At 51.1% G+C, this 21,065-nt stretch overlaps 1 protein-coding gene across 1 annotated transcript in view; it reads left to right on the plus strand.

Annotated features, from left to right (window-relative positions):
- PTPRU (protein tyrosine phosphatase receptor type U) overlaps positions 1-21,065 on the plus strand; it is a 313,843-nt gene that overhangs the window by 231,804 nt on the left and 60,974 nt on the right. The window contains 2 exon segments of the mRNA XM_043506197.1: positions 173-311; positions 16,808-16,837. Coding sequence (XP_043362132.1) covers positions 173-311; positions 16,808-16,837 — 169 coding nt within the window.

The following is a 21,065-nucleotide window of genomic DNA, read 5'->3' on the forward strand; positions in this document are numbered from 1 at the left end:
GTGTTTGTGGGGGGGAGACGTGTGTTGCGTATGTGTGCACATGCTGTCTGTGTGCATATGGCGGAGTTTTTGCATGTGTGTGTGTGGGGGGGAGGGATCTGCCAAAATCAGCTGTCAAGAAAGTAGATCGGAGCTGATTTTTGACTCTCTCCTCTGTGCTTTTCCCCTTCAGCCGCCTGCAAAGAGAGCAAGCGTCCCCTTGAGGTGTCCCAGCACTCGGAGGAGATGGGCCTGATCCTGGGCATTTGTGCCGGGGGGCTGGTTGTCTTGATTATCCTTCTTGGAGCGATCATTGTCGTCATTCGGAAAGGGTAAGGAAATCACTGTCTCCTCATCCCCGGGCTGGTGCTGCAGCTGGCAGCTCCCTCGCGCCCGGGGCCCTTCCACTCCTCCCAGCACAGCTCCTCTCTCTTTCCTGGGTGAATGTCAGTGCTCAGGCAGTGAGAGACCAGCGACAGCCGCGTCGGGCAGAGCCAGCGATGGGGAGGGGACCAAAATCCACCCCTGCAACTGGGCTGAGCCAAAATCCTGGCCTGTGCCTGCACTAGCATTCTCTGCGAAACCCTTTCTGCTTTCACGCCCAGCTCTGCCGATGCCTCTCGGTCCTGACCCTCAGCCCCCCTGCTCGTGCAGTCACACCCCACCGCAGATAACTGGTGCACCTCTCTTCTGGCCTGCCTCCCACTCCAGCCCCTCACCCCCAGATCTGCCCATTCACCTCTGTCCTGGCCTGCAGCCCCGCTGCTGCCCAGTTTTGACCATCTCCTGAGCGAATTGGGTCAGTGTGTCCCACAAGACTCGTATTTAAGCAGTCAGAATCATAGAATATCAGGTGTGATAAAGTTCCTCCTCTACCTTGGTGGGTCCTGCACTTATTGGCGGATTTACTTGCCTCAGAGATTCACGGCAGCCCTCAGTTTGGCCACTTTTGCTAGTGGCTCAAACCTGCTGTTCACTCAGATAACCTCATCACTGGCCAGCCTGGGAAAAAAAGAGTAAGAACAATCCCCACAGTTTCTGCTGATCCACCATGTGGGTCGGGGAACAGATCAGAGACCTTCCCCTCTGGTGGAACCTCCTGTGTTTGGGTCCGGAGTTGGGAGGTTTGGGGGGAACCCGGGCCCGCCCTCTACCCTGGGTTCCAGCCCAGGGCCCTGTGGATTGCAGCTGTCTAGAGAGCCTCCTGGAACAGCTGTGCGACAGCTACAACTCCCTGCGCTACTTCCCCATGGCCTCCTCCCAACACCTTCTTTATCCTCACCACAGGACCTTCCTCCTGGTGTCTGTTAACGCTTGTACTCCTCAGTCCTACAGCAGCTTGTCCTCTCACTCCCAGCTCCTTACACACACCCCTCACTAACTGAGTGACAGCCTTTTTAAACCAGGTGTCCTTTAGCCTTAATTAATTCTAGCAGCTTCCCAATTGGCTACAGGTGTCCTAATTAGCCTGCCTGCCTTAATTAGTTTTAGAAAGTTCCTGAGTGTTCTGGAATAGTCCCTGTTATCTTACCCAGGGAAAAGGGACCTGCTTAACCTGGAACTAATGTATCTACCTTTGGCCACTCTCTTGTAGCCATCTAGCCTGACCCTGTCACACAGGGTTGGAAGGGACCTCAGGAGGTCATCTAGTCCAACCCCCTGCTCAAAGCAGGACCAACCCCCACTATATCCATCAGTCCCAGAGCCATGCTGGGTAAGAGTTCACAACAATGTCTGGGCTCAGCCAGCATAAAAGCACTGCTTCCTTCAAGGAGGCCGGGTAGGGTTGTAGACCGCGCAGGAGAAGCAGAAGCTCAGGGGAGTGGGCTGAGCAGGCCAGAGGCAGGGCGTTTTGTGACTGTGTCAGAGGCAAATGAAGGTGCCTAGGGGGTATTCAACAGTCTCGGGGGGGGTCTGATTCCCCATTGCCCGCCTGGCGCGTTAAAACAACCAGATGGTGACACCAAATAACCCCATGAGAGCGACAGCCAGAAAGGAGCGAGAGCCTGGTGCCGGCACCTGTGCCCAGGACATGCTGTGCAGCCCCACTGCACCCTGCCCAGAGCAGGATCCGCTTCCCCCAGGGGATGGACATGCTGGGGGTTGATCTCCTTCTTTGCTGCCGCTTCAGGCAATCCCTTTTTTCTCCACCCTTTCGCTGTTCCCCTTAGGTTTCTGGATGGCTAAGCCTGGCCCGTGGAATGAGACCCGAGAACCAGCGAACACGTTCTGTTAGTAGCTGGCATGGCAGCAATAACCCAGCGCACCGGTGTGCTTGCCCCTCAATGCCCCATGTTAGCTGCTTCTCTCCAGCACGCTCTGCCACGACGGTGCTGGCCGGTGCCCCATCCATCCCCCGGCGGGCTGCCAGCAGTAAGCCTGCTGCTAACAGCTCCTTTGCCTAGGAGGCAATGTTCCATAAAGGGCTAAGGACTCACGCCTGTCCAGGCAGGCTGCTACCTAATGCACTATACATGACACAGACAGTGATAGATACTGACCTCCTTCCTGCTCGCCTCCCAGCCCAGACTGCAGGGTCCATGATGAGCCGTGGCCCACAGGAAAGCTTTCTGAGAGCGACCCAAGCTGTGACCACGATGGCAGCTCTGTGCCGTTCTCATGTGCAGCCGAGCTGCACTGGGGCAGGCTCCTTGATCTTGTCTCCATGCAGGCAGCTCATGCAGGGCTGTCTGCCTCTCTTTGGAGCACTCCGGGGCTTTTGCTGCAGATGGGTCTCAAGGCGGGGGAATTGGGTGTCCTTCTCCTCGCCTCAAAGAGCTCGGCATGTTCGCAGCTCCTTGCTGCAGACAGTCCTGCTCTGGCTTGTGCCTTCGCTGTAGGCAAAAGGCACTGAGAAGCTCACTAGTAGGAAAAGAGGGTCCCCGGGGAGTAGAACTGATGGGAAGACAGGCTCCCCAAGATGGGGACGGAGCTAAGCTCTTGGAACTAGGGGTGCTGGGGGGCTGCCGCACCCCCTGGCTTGAAGTGCTTTCCATCCTATGCGTGGTTACAGTTTGGTTCAGTGGCTCTCAGCACCGCCACTATATAAATTGTTCCAGCCCCCCTGCATCCCAGCATGTCTTTCGCATTCAGGTGGCCCACAGGAAAGGCTAAGGCCTTGTCTTCACTCATTTCTCTGACGCAGGCAGGCCAAGCTGCTATTAGCCTTGATAGAGCCAAGCCCAGCTTGAAAAGCTGCACAGACGCAAATCATGTCTGGAATCCAAGGTGTGATGGCAGCCTGTGTAGACGCACCCGAGCTAGCTTTGGTCTAGCTAGCACCAGTAACACTACCAGTGAAGCCTCAGCAGCCCAGGACCCTGGGTATACATTCAGGCAGCTAGCTCATCCTGATGTAGCTTCACTGCTGTTGTTATTGGCACTAGATCAAAGCCAGCCACTGTACGTCTACACGTGCTGCAGCCATGCCTCTGATTCCAGTGTAGACGCACCCTGAGAGTGGGGAAAACCATTCCCCTGGCCACAGCGAGGCAGTGTTGTACTGTGGTTAGAGCAAGGGACTGTGAGTCTGTTTACTGGGAGTGGATTATTAATGTCATTCCTCATTGCTGGCTTTGCAAAGCGAACAGAGGGAAAGTCAGGGTCCCCATCTCTGTCACCCCAGGGCTCTCAGCTGGCCCCACACCATGGTCTCTCCAAAAGGTTGGGACTTGGCTATAAAGAAGATGCCATGTTGATTGTAAAGCAACATTGAGAGGTCACAGTCTCGTAACATCGCTCCCGATGATAGGGCTGAGGTCCCCCCTCTGCACTGGGACGCACAGGGGCTGAGCCGTACTCCAGCGAGACATTGCAGATGGTGGTTCCAGGCAGCCAGAGGTCTCGGCTGAGAGGCCACAGTCCCATGGGCGCCATGGGGCAGGAAGGGGAACGGAGGAAGCCGAGGCCCCGAGTTTGTATCAGGACGTCACCTCTGCTGGAATTCGTACTGCACTCGGCTCTGTGGTATCTGACCCGTTCTGTGTGAGCGGGTGTTGGAGGAGGCTTGGGGCTCTGGCAGCCTTCCTCACCCCCAAACCACCATCCCCGGTGGGAAAGGAATTGCAAGGAAAGCCAGTGGAGGAGGAGGAGTCCTTTATGTCTGTGTCAGATCTCCTACTTGGTGATTTGTCTGTATCATAAAGAGTTAAAATTCCATCAGCTCCCACCCCAGGGCAAACAGGCAGAATGGCAGAGGGATGCTAGGAGATTCCTAGACCAGCCAGACTTGTAATGAGAGAGAGAGCATGGACCTATGGGGCCACATCTAGCGTGTTCCCCCCGTCCTTGGCTAGAGCAGTATAATTCCCAGCATCAAGAGTTCCTGACCTTTTCTTAGCCAGACAAGAAATCAGCTGCGTGAAAAGGACCCTCCTGCAGTTTATCCTCCAGAGCTTCACCTAGTGAGGGGTTTCTGCTTGGCCTCGGGAGTGGTGTTTTCACTCTGTTCTGGCTGCTGCTTGCCAAGGACCAGCAATAGAGCAGCTGCTACCCCCAGCAGGGTCCTTTGATGGGTGGAATTTTCATTCACTCCAAGCCAGAGCCAGACCATGGTGGGGTCAGTAGGTGCCGATCCCTGCACAAAGGGCTCTCAAGCCCGTGAGTAGGGAGGTGAGTGGAAGGAGTTTGCTCACTTTCTGGACCAGTCGGGAAGTGGATGGGTTTATGTGCACATTCCTGCTCTCCGTAAATAATTATACAGAAAGGAAAGGGGCATTAGCATGCGTGTAACAGGGATGTCAGACAGCTGGCAGATGCAGCAACCAATGTGTATTAGTCCCCATCAGAATCCTTTAGCCTTGATTTTCTTTAAGGCCAAAGCAGTGAGAGAGCCACTTTAGCACCAAGGAGCTGCTCAGAGCCATAAAGAGCTTGCTCCCCCCAGAGCCAGTGGGTTTCCCAGCACCTATCAGCAATGTCCACCTTCAAGCCCAAATGCTCCAGCAGGAGAAGGCAGGCACCCAAGTGTCATGCGCCCTGCAGCTAGCATTTCTGTGTGCTTTTGATGTGGAAGGTGAACGGAGACTGGGTGATGGCCTTCGGTCGCCTCCCCTGGGGCATCAGTTCACTGCCAGCGCTCACATGTCCCTAATGCGGGAGGGGAAAACAGAGTCTTGTGTTCAGAGCCGGCAGCAGGGGCAGGAGGGCCTCAGTGAGGGGGGACTCCCAGCCCATGCAAGGTCATTAAACCAACCACAGCATCTCCTGCACAGCTGCTGGAGCAGGCTAGTGGCCCGTTAGAGCATAGGGCAAGGCAGAATCTCTTTATTCAGAGTCTCCTGCAGCCTGAGGTCTTGACCTAGATCTGCCCTGGTAGGAAACAGACAGGCGCATCACTGGAGAACACAGATGTTCCGAGCCAGGCACAATAGATAGAGTTAGTGCTTTGGGAGAACAAAATCATGGAGTCTGCTGTGTCCCATTTTCAACTTGGGGGCCAAAATGCTGTTTTAGGTGCCTAAATGGAGCCTTGCAACCTGAGAATGGGCCTTCTTGTGCATAAGGGTCTGTCGCCAGCGCCATCAGAGGTGTGACTGCAGCACATTTCGGCATACCTGAGCTAGCTTTACTCTAGCTAGCGCCAATAACAATGGCAGGGAAACCTCAGCAGCAGGGGCGAGGTGCTCGGTACGTCCCCAGGATTCTGGATGGGTTTGTACAGCCCATGCTGCTGTGGTTTCACTGCTGCTGTTATCGGGGCTAGCTAGATCAGAGAGCTAGGTCGGGTGTGTCTACACGTGCTGCAGCTACACCTCTGATTGCAGTGTAGACAGAACTTATATCACACGGAATCCAAACGATCAGAGATGGAGGAACCCACTGAGCCTGATCTAGACCACTACCAGGGGCTGGTTCTTCTCCCCTCACTGTGTTCTTCAGGGCTTTGTCCAGTCTTGGCCTTGGTGACCCAAGCAATGCTGCTTCCACCACTTCCCTTCAGTGTCTATCCCACTCTCTGGCTGAGCTCACCAATGCTCTCTTGACATTGTCCCTAAATTATCCTTTGCTTGGTTTCTTCTCATTACTCCTACTTTTACTCTCTGCCCATTTCCTCTTGTTCCTTGGGCAGTCGCCCTTAGGGGGGACAGTTTTCAAGCCACTTCTTAGTACTTAGCCAAGCTACAAGGTTTCTCTTTTCCCTTCTTACTCTAGTCTCCGGGCCATTTTTGATGCTGCTCTCTGAACTGCCTTCACTTTGCTAACATCTTTCTGGTGTGGAGGTGTCTAAAAACAGACAGATGCAGTAGGACAAGAGCTGAATAAAGAACAATCAACTACACACACACACACACCCGGGCTTATCAATCTAAGAAAAAAGGCACAGTAAGAGAAAATCCTGTGGACAGTTTAATTCCAATGCTGACTCAGTTTTGTTTCTCAGACTACCACTCAGCGATGCAGAGATTTAACCACTTCTCAACGTCTACTGGCTTTTTTTTTTAATAGAAATTGATTTTGAATTTTGCAAATCAGCCCGTGAAATCATGCTCTCTGTCTCTTGTTCTTTATAGTGTGACAAAGTGACTGCACTGAGTCTCTGGGGATGTCTGCGCTGCATTCCCAGGGTCTGATTGCAGCTCACAGAGACATCCCTGAATGAGTTTTCATCTAGCTAGCTCTGGTCCTGCATCCATGAAGCTGCAGCAGCCTCGTGAGTAATTACCCAGGGTTTGGGGCAGGCTTGTACAGCCCGTATTGAAGCCCTTGCTGATGTGGCTTCATTGCTCTGGGACCTGAGCTAGCTAGGTTGTTATGTCTGCACGAGTTGCAATCACACCACGTGACTGCACAATAGACATACCCTGTGAGACTTGGTATGAGAGTTGAACTCCCATGCAGGGGACTCGTGGGATGAGTACCAAACAGCCAGGCCCAAGCTTGGGATACATGGTGCTCTGCAGAAGGAACTGCAACTACAACATTCTCCTTCCCACTCCTCGCCAGGATACGTCCCCGGAGATGGTGCATGTGGTTTCCGGGGGTGCTGGGAGTGAGTGGCATGACACACAGTGTTTCAGGCAGACCACATGGAACAAATCCATGAACAGCTTCCAAATGACGCAGTTTGTTAATTGGATAAGAATAGTCCCCCCCCCCATATAATAATTCAGGTAAAGCAGCCAGCTGTTATAACAGTGGTTCCCAAACTAGGGGCACCGCTTGTTCAGGGAAAGCCCCTGGCGGGCCTGGCTGGTTTGTTTACCTGCCACGTCCACAGGTTCAGCCGATTGCAGCTCTCACTGGCCGCGGTTCGCCATTTTCGGTCAATGGGGGCTGCGGGAAACGGCGTGGGCCAAGGGATGTGCTGACCGCCTTTCCTGCAGCCCCCATTGGCCTGGAGTGGTGAACCGTGGCCAGTGGGAGCAGCAATCAGCCTAATCTGCGGACACGGCAGGTAAACAAACTCGCCCGGCCCGCCAGGAGCTTTCCCTAAACAAGCAGCGCCCCTAGTTTGGGAACCACTGTGTTATAAGGAGAGAGAAACTCACAACAGAGCTCAGAGAGGGAGACGGGCATACAGGAAAGGCACAAGTCTGGTTGCCCAGAGATTTGGTCTCTGTTCCCAGACCTGTAGGGTGGGAATACTGATGCTGACCTGCCTGGCAGGGAAGGGCACGCAGAAGACTCCACTAAAGTTTGGAAGCACCTAAGAATGCCTCCAACTAAAACAAACTCCATAGCTCCTGGGGGTTTGGGTTGGGCTCTGAAGTTTGTGTGGCCTGGACTCAGCTTTATTATGGGCCAGGCTGGACCCTCAGACCTGAATCTCCAAATGCATCTAACTCTGGGGAAGAGCCAGGCTCACAGCCATCGCTGGTGCTGTTCTCCGGCCTCCTGCAAGCCCTTGTTTACGAAGGGTGTTAGACCTGCCGCTTGGCCTGAGCTGCTTGGAACCCAAGACTGGCTTGTGAGCATTTGTGAGCTGGAGCTGGTTCACACTGGTTCACTAGAACCGGTTGTTAAATTTAGAAGCCCTTTTAGAACCGGTTGTCCCGTGACGGAGAACCGGTTCTAAAAGGGCTTCTAAATTTAACAACCGGCCAAAAGTGGCGCCTTAGGCTCTGACTCAGTGGGTGCTCCAGGGCTGGAGCACCCACGGGGAAAATCTGATGGGTGCTGAGCACCCACCGGCAGCTCCCCGTCCCGCGCCTGGCCCCAGCTCGCCTCTGCCTCCGCCTCCTCCCCGAATGTGTCACCCCCCCCCGGCTTCATGCAATCAGCTCTTCGCGCGGGAAGCCGGGGGCTGAGAAGCCGGCGGCGGCTTCGCGCTTAGGCCCAGGGAGGCGGAGCGGAGGGGAGCTGTGGCGGGGGGGGCGTGAGGAAGGCCGCCCGCGCCGCAGCAGGTAACCCGGGGGGGGGGGCGCAGGGGAACCGCTCCCCACCCCAGCTCCCCTCTGCCTCCCTGGGCCTGAGCGCGAAGCCGCCGCCGGCTTCTCAGCCCGCCCCAGCTTCCCGCCGAACAGCTGATTCGCGGGAAGCGAGGGGGGGGGGAGAAGCAGAGCGGGGCGGCGGGTTCAGGGGAGGAGGTGGAGTGGAGGTGAGCTGGGGTTGGGCTCTGCACCCACCAAATTTTCCCCGTGGGAGCTCCAGCCTCAAAGCACCCAGGGAGTCAGCACCTAAGGCGCCACTTTTGATGTGATCAGTGGGGGGAGCGGCTGCTCCTCCTACTCCCCCCCAGCTACGCCCCCCCACCCCTAGGAGCCAGAGGGACCTGCCGGATGCTTCCTGGGAGCTGCCCCAGGTAAGCACCGCTGGGTCTCCCCACCTTGCCCCCCGGCAGGTCCCTCTGGCTCTTAGGGGAGGGGTGAGCACCCACTACGGTAGCCCACGAGACCCTCCTGCTTGGTTCTGGGGGCAGTCAGGGGACAGGGGAAGGGGTGGATGGGGCAGGGGTCCGGGGGCATCAAGGAACACAGGGGGTTGGATGTCAGTTAATTAAGAGAACCCCAGACCCAAACACCCCATGATCTTTACTTGTCTGTCTGCTTAGGTGCCTCCCTGCTGTCTCACAATCCCTGTAGTATCTGAGCACCCTGAGGCATTACAGAATCTGTCCTCACAGCCCCCCTGCGGAGCAGGGAAGTATCTGTTAGGATCAATAAATTATCTCTATTTTGTATATGGGGACACCAAAGCACAGAGCAGCGAAGCTACTTGCTTTGGCCACATAAGGAGTTTGTTGCAGAGCCAAGGACTGAGTCCAGTTCAGATCTGCATGTCACAGCTCTGTCCTGCCTCTCTCAGGAGTCCAAACAAGGGACCCCCTGAGCTGAACCCTCACCATGAACTCAGTCACAGGTGTGAGTCCTCATGTGGTTCCAAGCCCAGCCCAGTGCATGTTGGTGGTTTGGCTCCAGTGGGATGGCACAGGATCATCAGGCTTTATTATAAAGCCAGCTTGTTACTGTCCCTGTAAGTGGTGTACCTGCACAGTGGTTTGGTTGGGATAGCTGCTGAGTGCAGCCTGTTCCTCTCAGAGTAGGCTCGTGTGGCTAGAACAAGCCACCAAGCTCCCTGTTTGGCCATTGCTATTCTTGGGCTGAGCCTTTCTTTATTTCCTGGGCAAAGACAGAGGCCCGCGTGCATTGTTCGCTTGCAACAGGAGGCATGCAAGGTGAGCGTTTGGTAATAAGGGACCGGCAATGAGGGGCTACGGCAGGGGAGTCAGTCTGCCAGGTGCTCTCCCCCCAACTGACAGCTGAGTCTCTCCCTCCCTCCCACTCCCTGTCTGTTCTACAATCTCAGGTTATTGGTCTGTCACAGCCCTTTGGGGGCCCAGAGCTCTGTTAACAGGAAGGCTTATTTGCATTGAAGTTTGGCCCTGGACAATGTGTGACTGGGGGTTGGAAGCACCAGCTTGGGTTAAAAACATCCTGTTCGGTGAAATCTCCGTCAGACTCCAAAAGCCGTACGACCCCTAGAAGGGGGGTGCTAGGCAAAGTGCTCACCCACTTGGAGTATCCCCCACCCTTTTGATAGCTTGCTGATAAAATCATCCAGTCTCTAAGAAGTCCTATTACTGGGTGAAGTTGGGGGAGGACCAGAGATGGGGACAGAGGACGGGTTTGGGGTCACAGGCTCTGTGCAGCCTCTTAGCCTTTTTGTGGCAGTGACAGGCTATTAGTCATGGATGAAGCAGAGTGAGTTCCACTTCCCAGTAGCTCTGCCAGTCAATGCCCCTCCTGGTCTGCAAGTCCTGGGTTCCCCACACAGCTCCGCCAATGCCTGGCCTGCAGCACTCCCTGCTACCCCCCCAGCCCCCGCTCTGCTTCTGCACTTCCATCCTGACCTGTCCAAGAACCCCTGCTGGTCTGTGTCTGGGCGCCTGAGTGGGACATCTTGTGAGTGAGAACTGGATCACACTCTGCCTGTATCAGCAGTTCCCAGCCTTTGTGTGTGTCCACACCAGCCTGCACTGGCATCCTGCCAGGTCGATGCTTTCACACCGCATACCTGTTATTAAGTCCATGGACCCAGTGTGCTGGGTGCTGTGCAGACAAGCACAATGCCAGCCTGCCTGCCCCAAAGAGGTTACCGTCTGAAAAGCTATAGGCCTGATCCTGGAGAGTGGGGAGCAATTCCTGGAGGTTCTGAGCATGGTTGGCTCGCATTGGCTCCAGTGGCTCAGCCCCTGGCAGGATCAAGTCCCTGGGAAGCAATGCTGGAGATGTTAACACAAGTCCTTGTGATGCAGTGGAGCTTGCTCTCCTGGGCCACGATCAGCCAGACCATTTGGAAAGCCACATTCGCTCTCTATTGCCAGTGGGACCAAAGGAGCTGAAGCAACAACAAGCTGCCCTGCCACCTTGGAATCTGGCTTTTCTTGGCCTGGCCTCTCCACTTTCTGTCTCCCCATTTTCACATTCCAGCCAGAAGCTCCAGAGGAAGATGCAGGCTGTAGACACAAAGGTGATGCATCCTCTCTGCGGCCTGGCTCCACTACACCCTGCTTTGTATTCAAAGGGCCCTCACAGCCTTTCTCATGGATATTTTTCTCCCTGCTACTTTATCCAGCCAGAGCTCTGTGCTTTCACTGATATCTCTCCAAGAGAAATTGGACCTTTTCTTGCCTGATGTGGGTTGTCCCCCTGTGCCCTTCCCTCGACTCAGAGTTGTTTTTTTCTCCTAGCATGCCAGACTGTGGATTCATCTCCCATCTCCTGCTTCTTTCTCTGTTTCAGAGCAGATAAGCAGAAGGAAGAAAAAGAAATAAACGAAAGGGGTGGTATTACCCTGTGAGCCCCGACTGGGCATCGCATCCACCCTTCGACAGCAGCGTTTGTTTCCTCAGCTGCACGGCCAGCTGAGAGCCAGGAAAGAGTGTCAGAGATGTGTTCATGAACAAGAGGAAAGTGAGGAGGGCACTGGTGCTTTGTTCCCTGTTAGCTTATACCCTCATCCCAGCCATGTTCAGTAACCTCTTAGGGCCTGAGCCCTGTCTGGTCTTAGTGGGAAAGCTCCCAGCATCTCCCTGCATCAGATCGCTCAGCCCTACAAGCCACATACTTCTTAGCCACGGTGGTAATTTGTTGGGGGGAGAGGGGGTGGGGGGTGACTGGGGGAAAATAGTAAAGCAGTAATAAAGGATAGTATCCTCCCATCGGGCCACATTCTGATCTCGGTTACACCAGTGTAAATAAGGAGTTAAATCCATTCCATGTGAAAAGAATAATTAACAATCAGACATAATGAAAAATACAGCATACAAATGTCTGGAGGGGCTATAAGCCACCTGCTTCAAGGCATAAACCAACCTGGACTATTGGGTCAGGAAGAAACTTCTTCACTGAGCAGGCTATTCCATAATTGCCCACTAAGGAGGAGACTTCTTGCCTCTTCTTCTGAAACAGTTGGTCCTGGCCATTGTCTGAGATGGGATACTGGACGACCTGGTCTGATCAATCTGGCGATTCCTATCAAGCACAAAGTCAGCAGCTTGACTGTGATTTAAGGTGTCTCTCCATGAGGTCTGCCCCTTTCGTGGCTCTGTTCAGCAGGAGCTCTGTCCAGGGATGTGGTGTGAGATACAGGAATTTCAGCTTGTGGATTTCCATGCAGGAGGTTTACAAGGCATCTGATGAGTTTTACATGTAGATTTTTTGGGGGGAGGGGGAGTTATTATTAATGCCAAAACTTATTAAAAAACACTAAACAAAAACAACCCCCAAAGATTTTGTTGAGCTCATCTCTCAACTAGACAATCAGCTTGTCACAAAAGGTAATAACAATCCCTAGCTCTTACAGAGCACTCTTCATCTGTAGGGTTCAAATGCTTTCCAAAAGAGGCAAGTAGTATTAGCCATGTCTGGGGAAACTGAGGCACAGAGCAATGACGAGACTTACCTAAGGGCACCCAGCAGGTCTGTGGCAGAGGTGAGACTAGAACCCACCTCTCCTGAGTCCCAGTCCAGGGCTTTAGCCACTAGGCTACACTGTCTCAAAGCAGCTTCTAATTCCATTTGTGAGGCCACCTCCCAACTTGCTACTCTAGCCATCCTATACCATAGGCTGCATGGTCTGTCCAGTGCTGCAGTTGCAGGATCCCTCCTTTTGCTGTCCCCTCTGATGCAGCGTGTCACCAAGGCCTGCCGTTGGACCTGAACCTATTAATTGGGATCCAGCTCTGGTGAGGAAGGTAGATCCTGGAACAAGCACGTTGGGCAACCACTGATGTTGCACTTGTTTCCTTCACCCTGATCATACTGTATGGGGGTGCCAGTGTGTCCTAGTGAGGTTGTTAAAGGTTATAGAGTGGGAATCCCTGATACTTTTCTCTCCAGAATCTCTTGAGCTACTGGGAGAGCTCAAGCTTCTGATGCCCCTGATCATTATAAGGCCTGTTGATTTAGGCAGATGTCCAACTTACTAAGATGGAAGAAAGACAGTGAAACGCTTTGAAAATAAAGTGTTGAGGTGCATTTGGGGGCCAGCAAGGGGGAGTGACCTCTGGAGAAGAAGATCTTCTAGAGAGCTACGGGAGGCCTGTGGAGAACCAAGGATAGCAAATCGTAGTAAAACCCCGATGACTCCAGTGGGTAGGGCATGGGGTTACTCTGACAGGAGACAGACCAGCCAAGGATCTCTTGGAAGGACATCCTTATGGCATCCAACCTCGTGCCAACCAGGGAGAAGATGGAGGGATAATACTGAGCAAGAATTAAGAGCTCTTATTATGAATGACCATCAGTGGGAACAATATGCCCTTTCCAGAAAGAGGTGGGGGAAAATTAGGCAAGTAGCCAATGATCTCTATGGTCTATGAGCCAGGGAGTAAATGAAGCAAGTTGCTAAGAAGCAGGCCCAACCTTCATGGCTTGGATCAAAGCACACATGCCGACAAGGCCAATGGTTCTCTGTTGAACTGAAGGCATCTCAGTAGGCAGACTGTCTCACCTTGGTGAGATTTTACCAGCGCTGCAGCTCCAGCATGAATTTGTGCTGAGGCTCTTCTGCAGAGGAGTGTGTGCTCCCAGCGGGCTGGACCTAAAGCATTCTGGAATCAATAAAACTCACCTGGCAACTCTGTCAGTCTTTTGCTGTTCTCAGGCTGTATTTCCTGTGCCTCAAAGTGCATCATCTCACTGATCTTCCTGCCAAAAAGCCTGCACTAGGGAAATAAAAATTGTTGCAGCCTGCTATTGGTTAGGACATGCCAAGCGTGCAATGCCTCTACCACCCTTGCATCTACACACATTGTAAACTCAGGGTGAGGACTGTAGCTAAGGTCTGCCGGAAAGGGGGAGGGCCGGGAGATACAAGTATTGCATCGTCTCCCTAGAGGATGCTGCAGCCTGCTGACCGTTTGGTCCAGCAAATCAGCATCACCTGCATCCCAGCCCAGGATTCTGGAGAGATAGATGCTTCCCTATCTGGATGAGAGGTGCACCTCAGCCAAAGAGATGAGCCTTGGAAATAGCCATCAGCTGCATAGATTTGACCGTGGCGTTCGCTGAGTATATTTACTCTGGAAGCTAAGTGGGTGAAGTGAGCTGTAGCTCACGAAAGCTTATGCTCAAATAAATTTGCTAGTCTCTAAGGTGCCACAAGTACTCCTTTTCTTTTTAAGTGGGGTGAGGTTCCCTCCCAGGGGAGAGGCAGGGGCTTTCCAGGACACCTACCACTGGGGGCATTCAGAGAGCAGCTACTGCTCCCCCAATTGTTTGCTGGAGTGCCGTACTCTAAATGGCTCCCTTTTACTGAAAGAGGCTGGAGGCACAGCTAGCTGGAGGGATCATTAAAAAGCAGACCTGTCATGCCAGAGAATAAAGGGGAGCAATTAAACTCCTTCCCCTCCCAGAATTCTGAAACAGCAATTTAAGGCAAGTATGTTAAGAGCCAGGAGGAAAAGACCATGGGCCAAAACCTCAGCTGATGTAAATCCACAGAGCTCCATTGATTTAAAAGGAGCTATGCTGATTTACACCAGCTGAGGCTCTAGATCCATATTTTCCATTAAAGTCTTGTTCTTATAAGCCGCTATGGGTCAGATCTCAATGACACTGGTGTAAATCTGGAGTAACCTCACTGACTTCAGTGGGGTTACTCTGGATTTCCTCAGCATAATGGAGATCAGAGTCTGGCCCTTGGGAACAGGTTCTGGAGGCTCTGAGCAGAATTTTAAACTCTCCCTTTGACCCTTGCCATCCATCTCCTTCCGGCAAGTTCCCAGGAAAGTGGAGCAGGGCAGAGTATTGTTCCATTGCTGTGGGGTCTGTAGGTTTTTAGCAGGGGGAACTAGAAAACTGATTTGCTTCCCCACCCAGAAATCAACCCTGCTGAGTTAAAGATGGATCTGAGCCACAGACTTCAGATCCCGGTCTAACTGCTTGAAATTCAAAGCTGGTCCAAAAAATTTCTGCAGAACTGTTTGCCTCAGGGAAATGCTGATTCCACAGGAATGTGTTGAATCAGTCACATTTTTCAGCAGGCTGGCCAGATCCCTGGCAGGCTGGCTTGTTGGCTCTCTGGCTGCTTGTGTGGTGGGCCAGTGAGCTGACCTGTTCCCCCGCTGCACAGGGTGCTGGATCCCTGAGTGGCCGGCTCCCTCGTTCCCTGGCTTCCCTGTGTTTTTTGAAAAATTCTGTTCTGATTCTTCCCATTCCCCTCCCCCCCCACCCAAAGATTACCTTTTGCAGAAAATTTTGCAATTCTGGCTTTTCCCTTTAGATTCAGAAGGGAATTCTGTTTCAATGTTGCCCATTTTTCCATGGAACCAAAAATCTGGTCCCGTACAGCTCTAGCCAGGTCTGGGTTTAGGCTGAGCTCTGCAGCATAGGTGATCTCCAGAGGATTTAGAGCACAACTGAAAAGGAGTACTTGTGGCACCTAGAGACTAACAATTTATTTGAGTATAAGGCTTTGTGAGATACAGCTCACTTCATTGGATGCATCCACAAGTACTCCTTTTCTTTTTGTGAATACAGACTAACATGGCTGCTACTCTGAAACCAGAGCACAAACTGTCATTGCTAATAGGGAGAAATTGGGGTTGGCTGGGCTCTCTGCACTTGGCTTCTTTCCACCCCAAAGATTTATCTAACATTTTATCTCAGTCCCCTCCCATCAGCACTTGCCTATGATCATCATTGCAGATAATCACTGGTTTGATTTTGATCACCCCAGTTTTAATTGCCTCCCATTGTCATTTATGTTAATGATTATCATGTATCGGGGTGCCTTAGCACATGCGTGGTAATCAGTTTTCTAGTTACACTGCAACTGTTTGGTCATTGTCACTGCCCTGGTCTGCCTTTTATAACAGCATGGCTTGGTCAAAAATACTTAGATAGTTTGTCGTCTATAATAAATATTTTGGTGATTGAGTGTGGAAAAAAGGCCGTTTGTGATGCACTTTAATCATCATTAAAAATAGCAGAAATTTCCCTGTGCTCCAATGGGAAGCGATCAGGACTCTCCATTAATAATTCTTATGACTAAAGGCGCACACACCCTCTCAGCTGTTTGCTTGGATCTCCCTCAGAGGGTTTCTCTATTGACCAGAAAGAGAGGCAGTCCTGTTGCTGCACTCCTAATGGAGACAAAAGAGGGAGCAGAAGGCTGGTGAATAGGCATCATGGTTAGAGAGAAATAGTTTTAAAAGGTTATATAAGCAGGCTTATAATGTGTGTGTTTGTGCATGTACTGCTGCCACTCCTGTAATATAACAGGAGTGTGCATGCACACACTGCTGCCTGATGGGTGTGTGGATGCACACTGCTCTTTATACCGGAGCTCTGTGTCTCTCCTGCACCCCACTCCCAGAACACAACAGGTGTGGAGACACAAGTGTGTTGCGGGAGATGGAGAATCATCCACCAAAAAAGGAAAAGCTAATGCAATCGGCAGGTTCTTTTTGAGGCCAGAGCTGGTGAGAAACGGCTCCCCTGAGGGCGAGTGCATTTCCAAAAGAACCTGTTCTCGCTGCCCTGTTACAAGCCAGTTCCCACAAGAAAAAGATAAGAAGATCATGCCTGTGACCCTTCGAACATGCCTGGCCTCATTGGATGGGTGGGGGAGGAGAATGGGGGGAGGGTGCTTCACATTATTGTCCTGAGTAGAATGATTTATTCTAAGGTGATTCTTGCATATCCTCAGGCCAGTTGTGAGCATGCAGATGTGCTGCCTTTCATTTCCAGCAACTCCCTTCTTTTCTGTCGTCCCCCAGCTCTCTCTTGCCTTCCCTGCCTCAGCACCCATCCACTGCATGGTGACTAGAGCAATCTTTGGCTGTTGTCATCTGAGATTCCAAATAAACCTTCCCCTTCATTACTCGGAGAAACCCTGCTTATGCAATTTCTGCTGTTCTCTTTGTTTGCACGCTTGCCAGGAGGAACTACTATTCCTATTCCTATTACCCGTAAGTAATTGTCATTCTCTCTCTCTCGCTCTGTGCTCTCTGCACCAGCAAGTTTCTTTCTCTGTCAAGTAAATTTTAAGTGCCTCTTTGGCTTGTTAAAATGCTCCCGAAGTATTCGCAGGCTTCCAGATGGCATAGAAAACATACAGAGACCCATTTCCAAAAGGGCTCAGCATTATGGGAACACAGGAACCATCAATCCCAGGTCCAGCTGTTGCGTTATCCTCTCTGAGGGTTTGTCTACATCACACACTTTTTTGGCTGTGTGCATTGTACACACCCGCACAGCTCCCCTAGCGTGGGTGTAAATGGCAGTCTAGATGAGGTGAATAGAAATGCCTGAAGGGAGTGTGCTGGAGTACAACCCTACATGGTTCTCTGCTCACCTAAGCTGTGCCGTCTGGCCGTTTTTAGCAGTGCAGTGTCCTGCAGCGGAGCCTTCCTCTGCTGCAAGAAAAGATTGCAGGGAAAGGCTCTGGCAGGGGGAGGCAGCGGGGAAAGTCTCTGCCACTTCCCCACTGCTGAAGCTTTCCCTCACTGCATCCCACTGTAAACTAGACGCGCGGTATGAACGCAGCTTGCTTTTAATGTCTCTGTCAGCGATTGGCCTAAATCCTCAAGCCCAAGGTTTAAGACCCTTCTAAAATTTGACTTTAGGTGCTGGGCTCTTTTGAAAGTCTGCTGTCACCTATGGGTGCTCAGCCCATACGCATCCCAGTGGGATCTGCAGGGCGCTGAGCACTCGTGGAAATCTGGCTCTGCCTAAATGAGAGCAGGTTTCAGAGTAGCAGCCGTGTTAGTCTGTATCGCAAAAAGAAAAGGAGTACTTGTGGCACCTTAGAGACTAACAAATTATTAGAGCATAAGCTTTCGTGAGCTACAGCTCACTCATCGGATGCATTGGTGGAAAAACAGAGGAGAGATTTATATACATACACACAGAGGAACATGAAACAATGGGTTTATCATACACACTGTAAGGAGAGGTTTTCAGAGTAGCAGCCGTGTTCGTCTGTATTCGCAAAAAGAAAAGGAGTACTTGTGGCACCTTAGAGATAAACAAATTTATTCGAGCATAAGCTTTCGTGAGCTACAGCTCACTTCATCGACTGCATCGATGCATCTGAATGCATCCGATGAAGTGAGCTGTAGCTCACGAAAGCTTATGCTCTAATAAATTTGTTAGTCTCTAAGGTGCCACAGTACTCCTTTCTTTTTACTGTAAGGAGAGTGATCACTTAAGATAAGCCTCACCAACAGCAGGGGGGGGAAAGGAGGGAAAACCTTTCATGGGTGACAAGCAGTTAGGCTAATTCCAGCAGTTAACAAGAATATCAGAGGAACAGTGGGGGGTGGGGTGGGGGGAGAAATAACATGGGGAAATAGTTTTACTTTGTGTATGACTCATCAATTCCCAGTCTCTATTCAAGCCTGAGTTAATTGTATCCAGTTTGCAAATTAATTCCAATCAGCAGTCTCTCGTTGGAGTCTGTTTTTGAAGCTTTTTTGTTGAAGTATAGCCACTCTTAGGTCTGGTGATCGAGTGACCAGAGAGATGCAGTGTCTCCAACTGGTTTTTTGAATGTTATAATTCTTGACGTCTGATTGTGACCATTTATTCTTTTACGTAAAAGACTGTCCAGTTTGGCCAATGCACATGGCAGAGGGGCATTGCGGCACATGCTGGCATATATCACATTGGTAGATGCGCAGGTGAACGAGCCTCTGATAGTGTGGCTGATGTGATTAGGCCCTATGATGGTATCCCCCTGAATAGATATGTGGACAGAGTTGGCAACGGGCTTTGATGCAAGGATAGGTTCCTGGGTTAGTGTTCTGTTGTGTGGTGTGTGGTTGCTGGTGAGTATTTGCTTCAGGTTGGGGGGCTGTCTGTAAGCAAGGACTTGCCTGTCTCCCAAGATCTGAGGAGAGCGATGGCTCGTCCTTCAGGATAGGTTGTAGATCCTTGATGATGCATTGGAGAGGTTTTAGTTGGGGCTGAAGGTGATGGCTAGTGGCGTTCTGGTCTTTTCTTTGTTGGGCCTGTCCTGTAGTAGGTGACTTCTGGGTACTCTTCTGGCTCTGTCAATCTGTTTCTTCACTTCAGCAGGTGGGTATTGTAGTTGTAGGAATGCATGATAGAGATCTTGTAGGTGTTTGTCTCTGTCTGAGGGGGTGGAGCAAATGCGGTTATACCGTAGCGCTGGGCTGTAGACAATGGATCGCGTGGTATGATCTGGATGAAAGCTAGAGGCATGTAGGTAGGAATAGCGGTCAGTAGGTTTCCGATATAGGGTGGTGTTTATGTGACCATCGCTTATTAGCACCGTAGTGTCCAGGAAGTGGATCTCTTGTGTGGACTGGTCCAGGCTGAGGTTGATGGTGGGATGGAAATTGTTGAAATCATGGTGGAATTCCTCAAGAGCTTCTTTTCCAGGGTCCAGATGATGAAGATGTCATCAATGTAGCGCAAGTAGAGTAGGGCATTAGGGGACGAGAGCTGAGGAAGAGTTGTTCTAAGTCAGCCATAAAATGTTGGCATACTGTGGGCCATGCGGGTACCCATCGCAGTGCCTGCTGATTTGAAGGTATCCATTGTCACCAAATGTGAAATAGTTATGGGTCAGGACAAAGTCACAAAGAATAGCCTACCTGCTGTCACCATGGAAGGTTTTTCCTCCTTCCCCCCCCCTGCTGTTGGTGATGGCTTATCTTAGTGATCACTCTCCTTACGTGTGTATGAAACCCATTGTTTCATGTTCATCTGTGTGTGTGTATATAAATCTCTCCTCTGTTTTTCCACCAAATGCATCCGATGAAGTGAGCTGTGCTCACAGAAAGCTTATGCTCTAATAAATTTGTTAGTCTCTAAGGTGCCACAAGTACTCCTTTTCTTTTGCGAATAAGACTAACACGGCTGCTACTTCTGAAACCTCTAATAACTTTGTAGTCTCTAAGGTGCCACAAGTACTCCTTTTCTAACTGAGAGCAGGTCTTTTGGAAAGGCCTCTGTTGTGGGTTGCTGAGCATGTGAAAACCTGCTGCTGAGCTCTTGTGAAAATCTGGCTGGAGGATCCTAATTTATCTCCTGAATCCAGTGCAGTTTTCCCCCGAGATAAATGGGGACCCCCTCATGTTTTTTATTTTGGCCTTGGCTTTATCTGACACATTGTAATGGCAACTCAAAGGCGTGTTACATATAACTACTGGAAGGGGGGATCATGTTACATTGTAATGCTTCATGGGCGGAGGGCGTGGTGATCACATAATGGTAATTACTGCTGGGAGGGGGAGGCGATGGATGTGTTACATTGTAACTACTGCAGGGGGAAGCCTTGTTACAGTGTAAGTGTTCTAATGCAAAAAGCCTTGAGGGTGTAACTGAAAAGCTTGTTCTAGTGTAATGTAATTTTCAACCCTTACAATTTCATTGTGGAGCACAGTTGATACTTCAGCTAGCTGCTGTATCACAAGCGGTCCTTTTGTGCCTCTCCTTCCTGGGAGGAAGTTTCTTGTTGGCAAAGCTCACTGGCAGGGGGAAGCTGCAGCTGGCATTATTGTCCGTCTACAGCTGCTGTTGCAGGGGATCATTGCAGAATGGTTCAGAGGCTAAAGAGCGTAAAATCCAGTGAAGTGAGTCAAACAACTCCCCTCCCCACAATGGTATGTCAGGCTCAGCCCCGGTTCGCTAGAATTGATGGGCAGCCCAGACTGAACATTTAAACATGGATCTGGATTTTGAATATCTACGATTTGGGGAGGTTCTGATCTGTAGTTTTGCCAGGTACAAGGTCTAGATCTAGCTCTGGGACCGGGAAGCCCAATTATTTATTTATTTGGTGCAAACTAGAGTTGGTCAAAAAAATTTTGCTTTTTAAACCAAAATTTGGCTTTTTTAAAACAAAAAACAGTTAGCAAAAAGCTGTATCTTTTTTTTAAAAAAAGTTCTGTTTTTTCAGCAAAATTTAAAATTTTGAATTGTCAGGTCCCCTCTTTTAACCAGTGAATGTATGGAATCCATGGCACCTCGGGCCCTGATCTTACGAAGACTTGTACACATCCTTAACTTACCCCTGGGAGTACTCTCGTGGAGATACGTGGAGCTGCTCTCGACAGTAAATGCTCAGCATGCATGTAAATGGTGGCGGATCAGGGCTTACGTTCTGTATTTCATTTTATCTCTTTGCCTTTTTCTTTTCCATGCTGTAATTTTTCCCAGACGTCCTCA

The sequence above is a fragment of the Dermochelys coriacea genome, chromosome 19 (assembly GCF_009764565.3).
Source record: "Dermochelys coriacea isolate rDerCor1 chromosome 19, rDerCor1.pri.v4, whole genome shotgun sequence".
Classification (NCBI taxonomy): Eukaryota; Metazoa; Chordata; order Testudines; family Dermochelyidae; genus Dermochelys; species Dermochelys coriacea.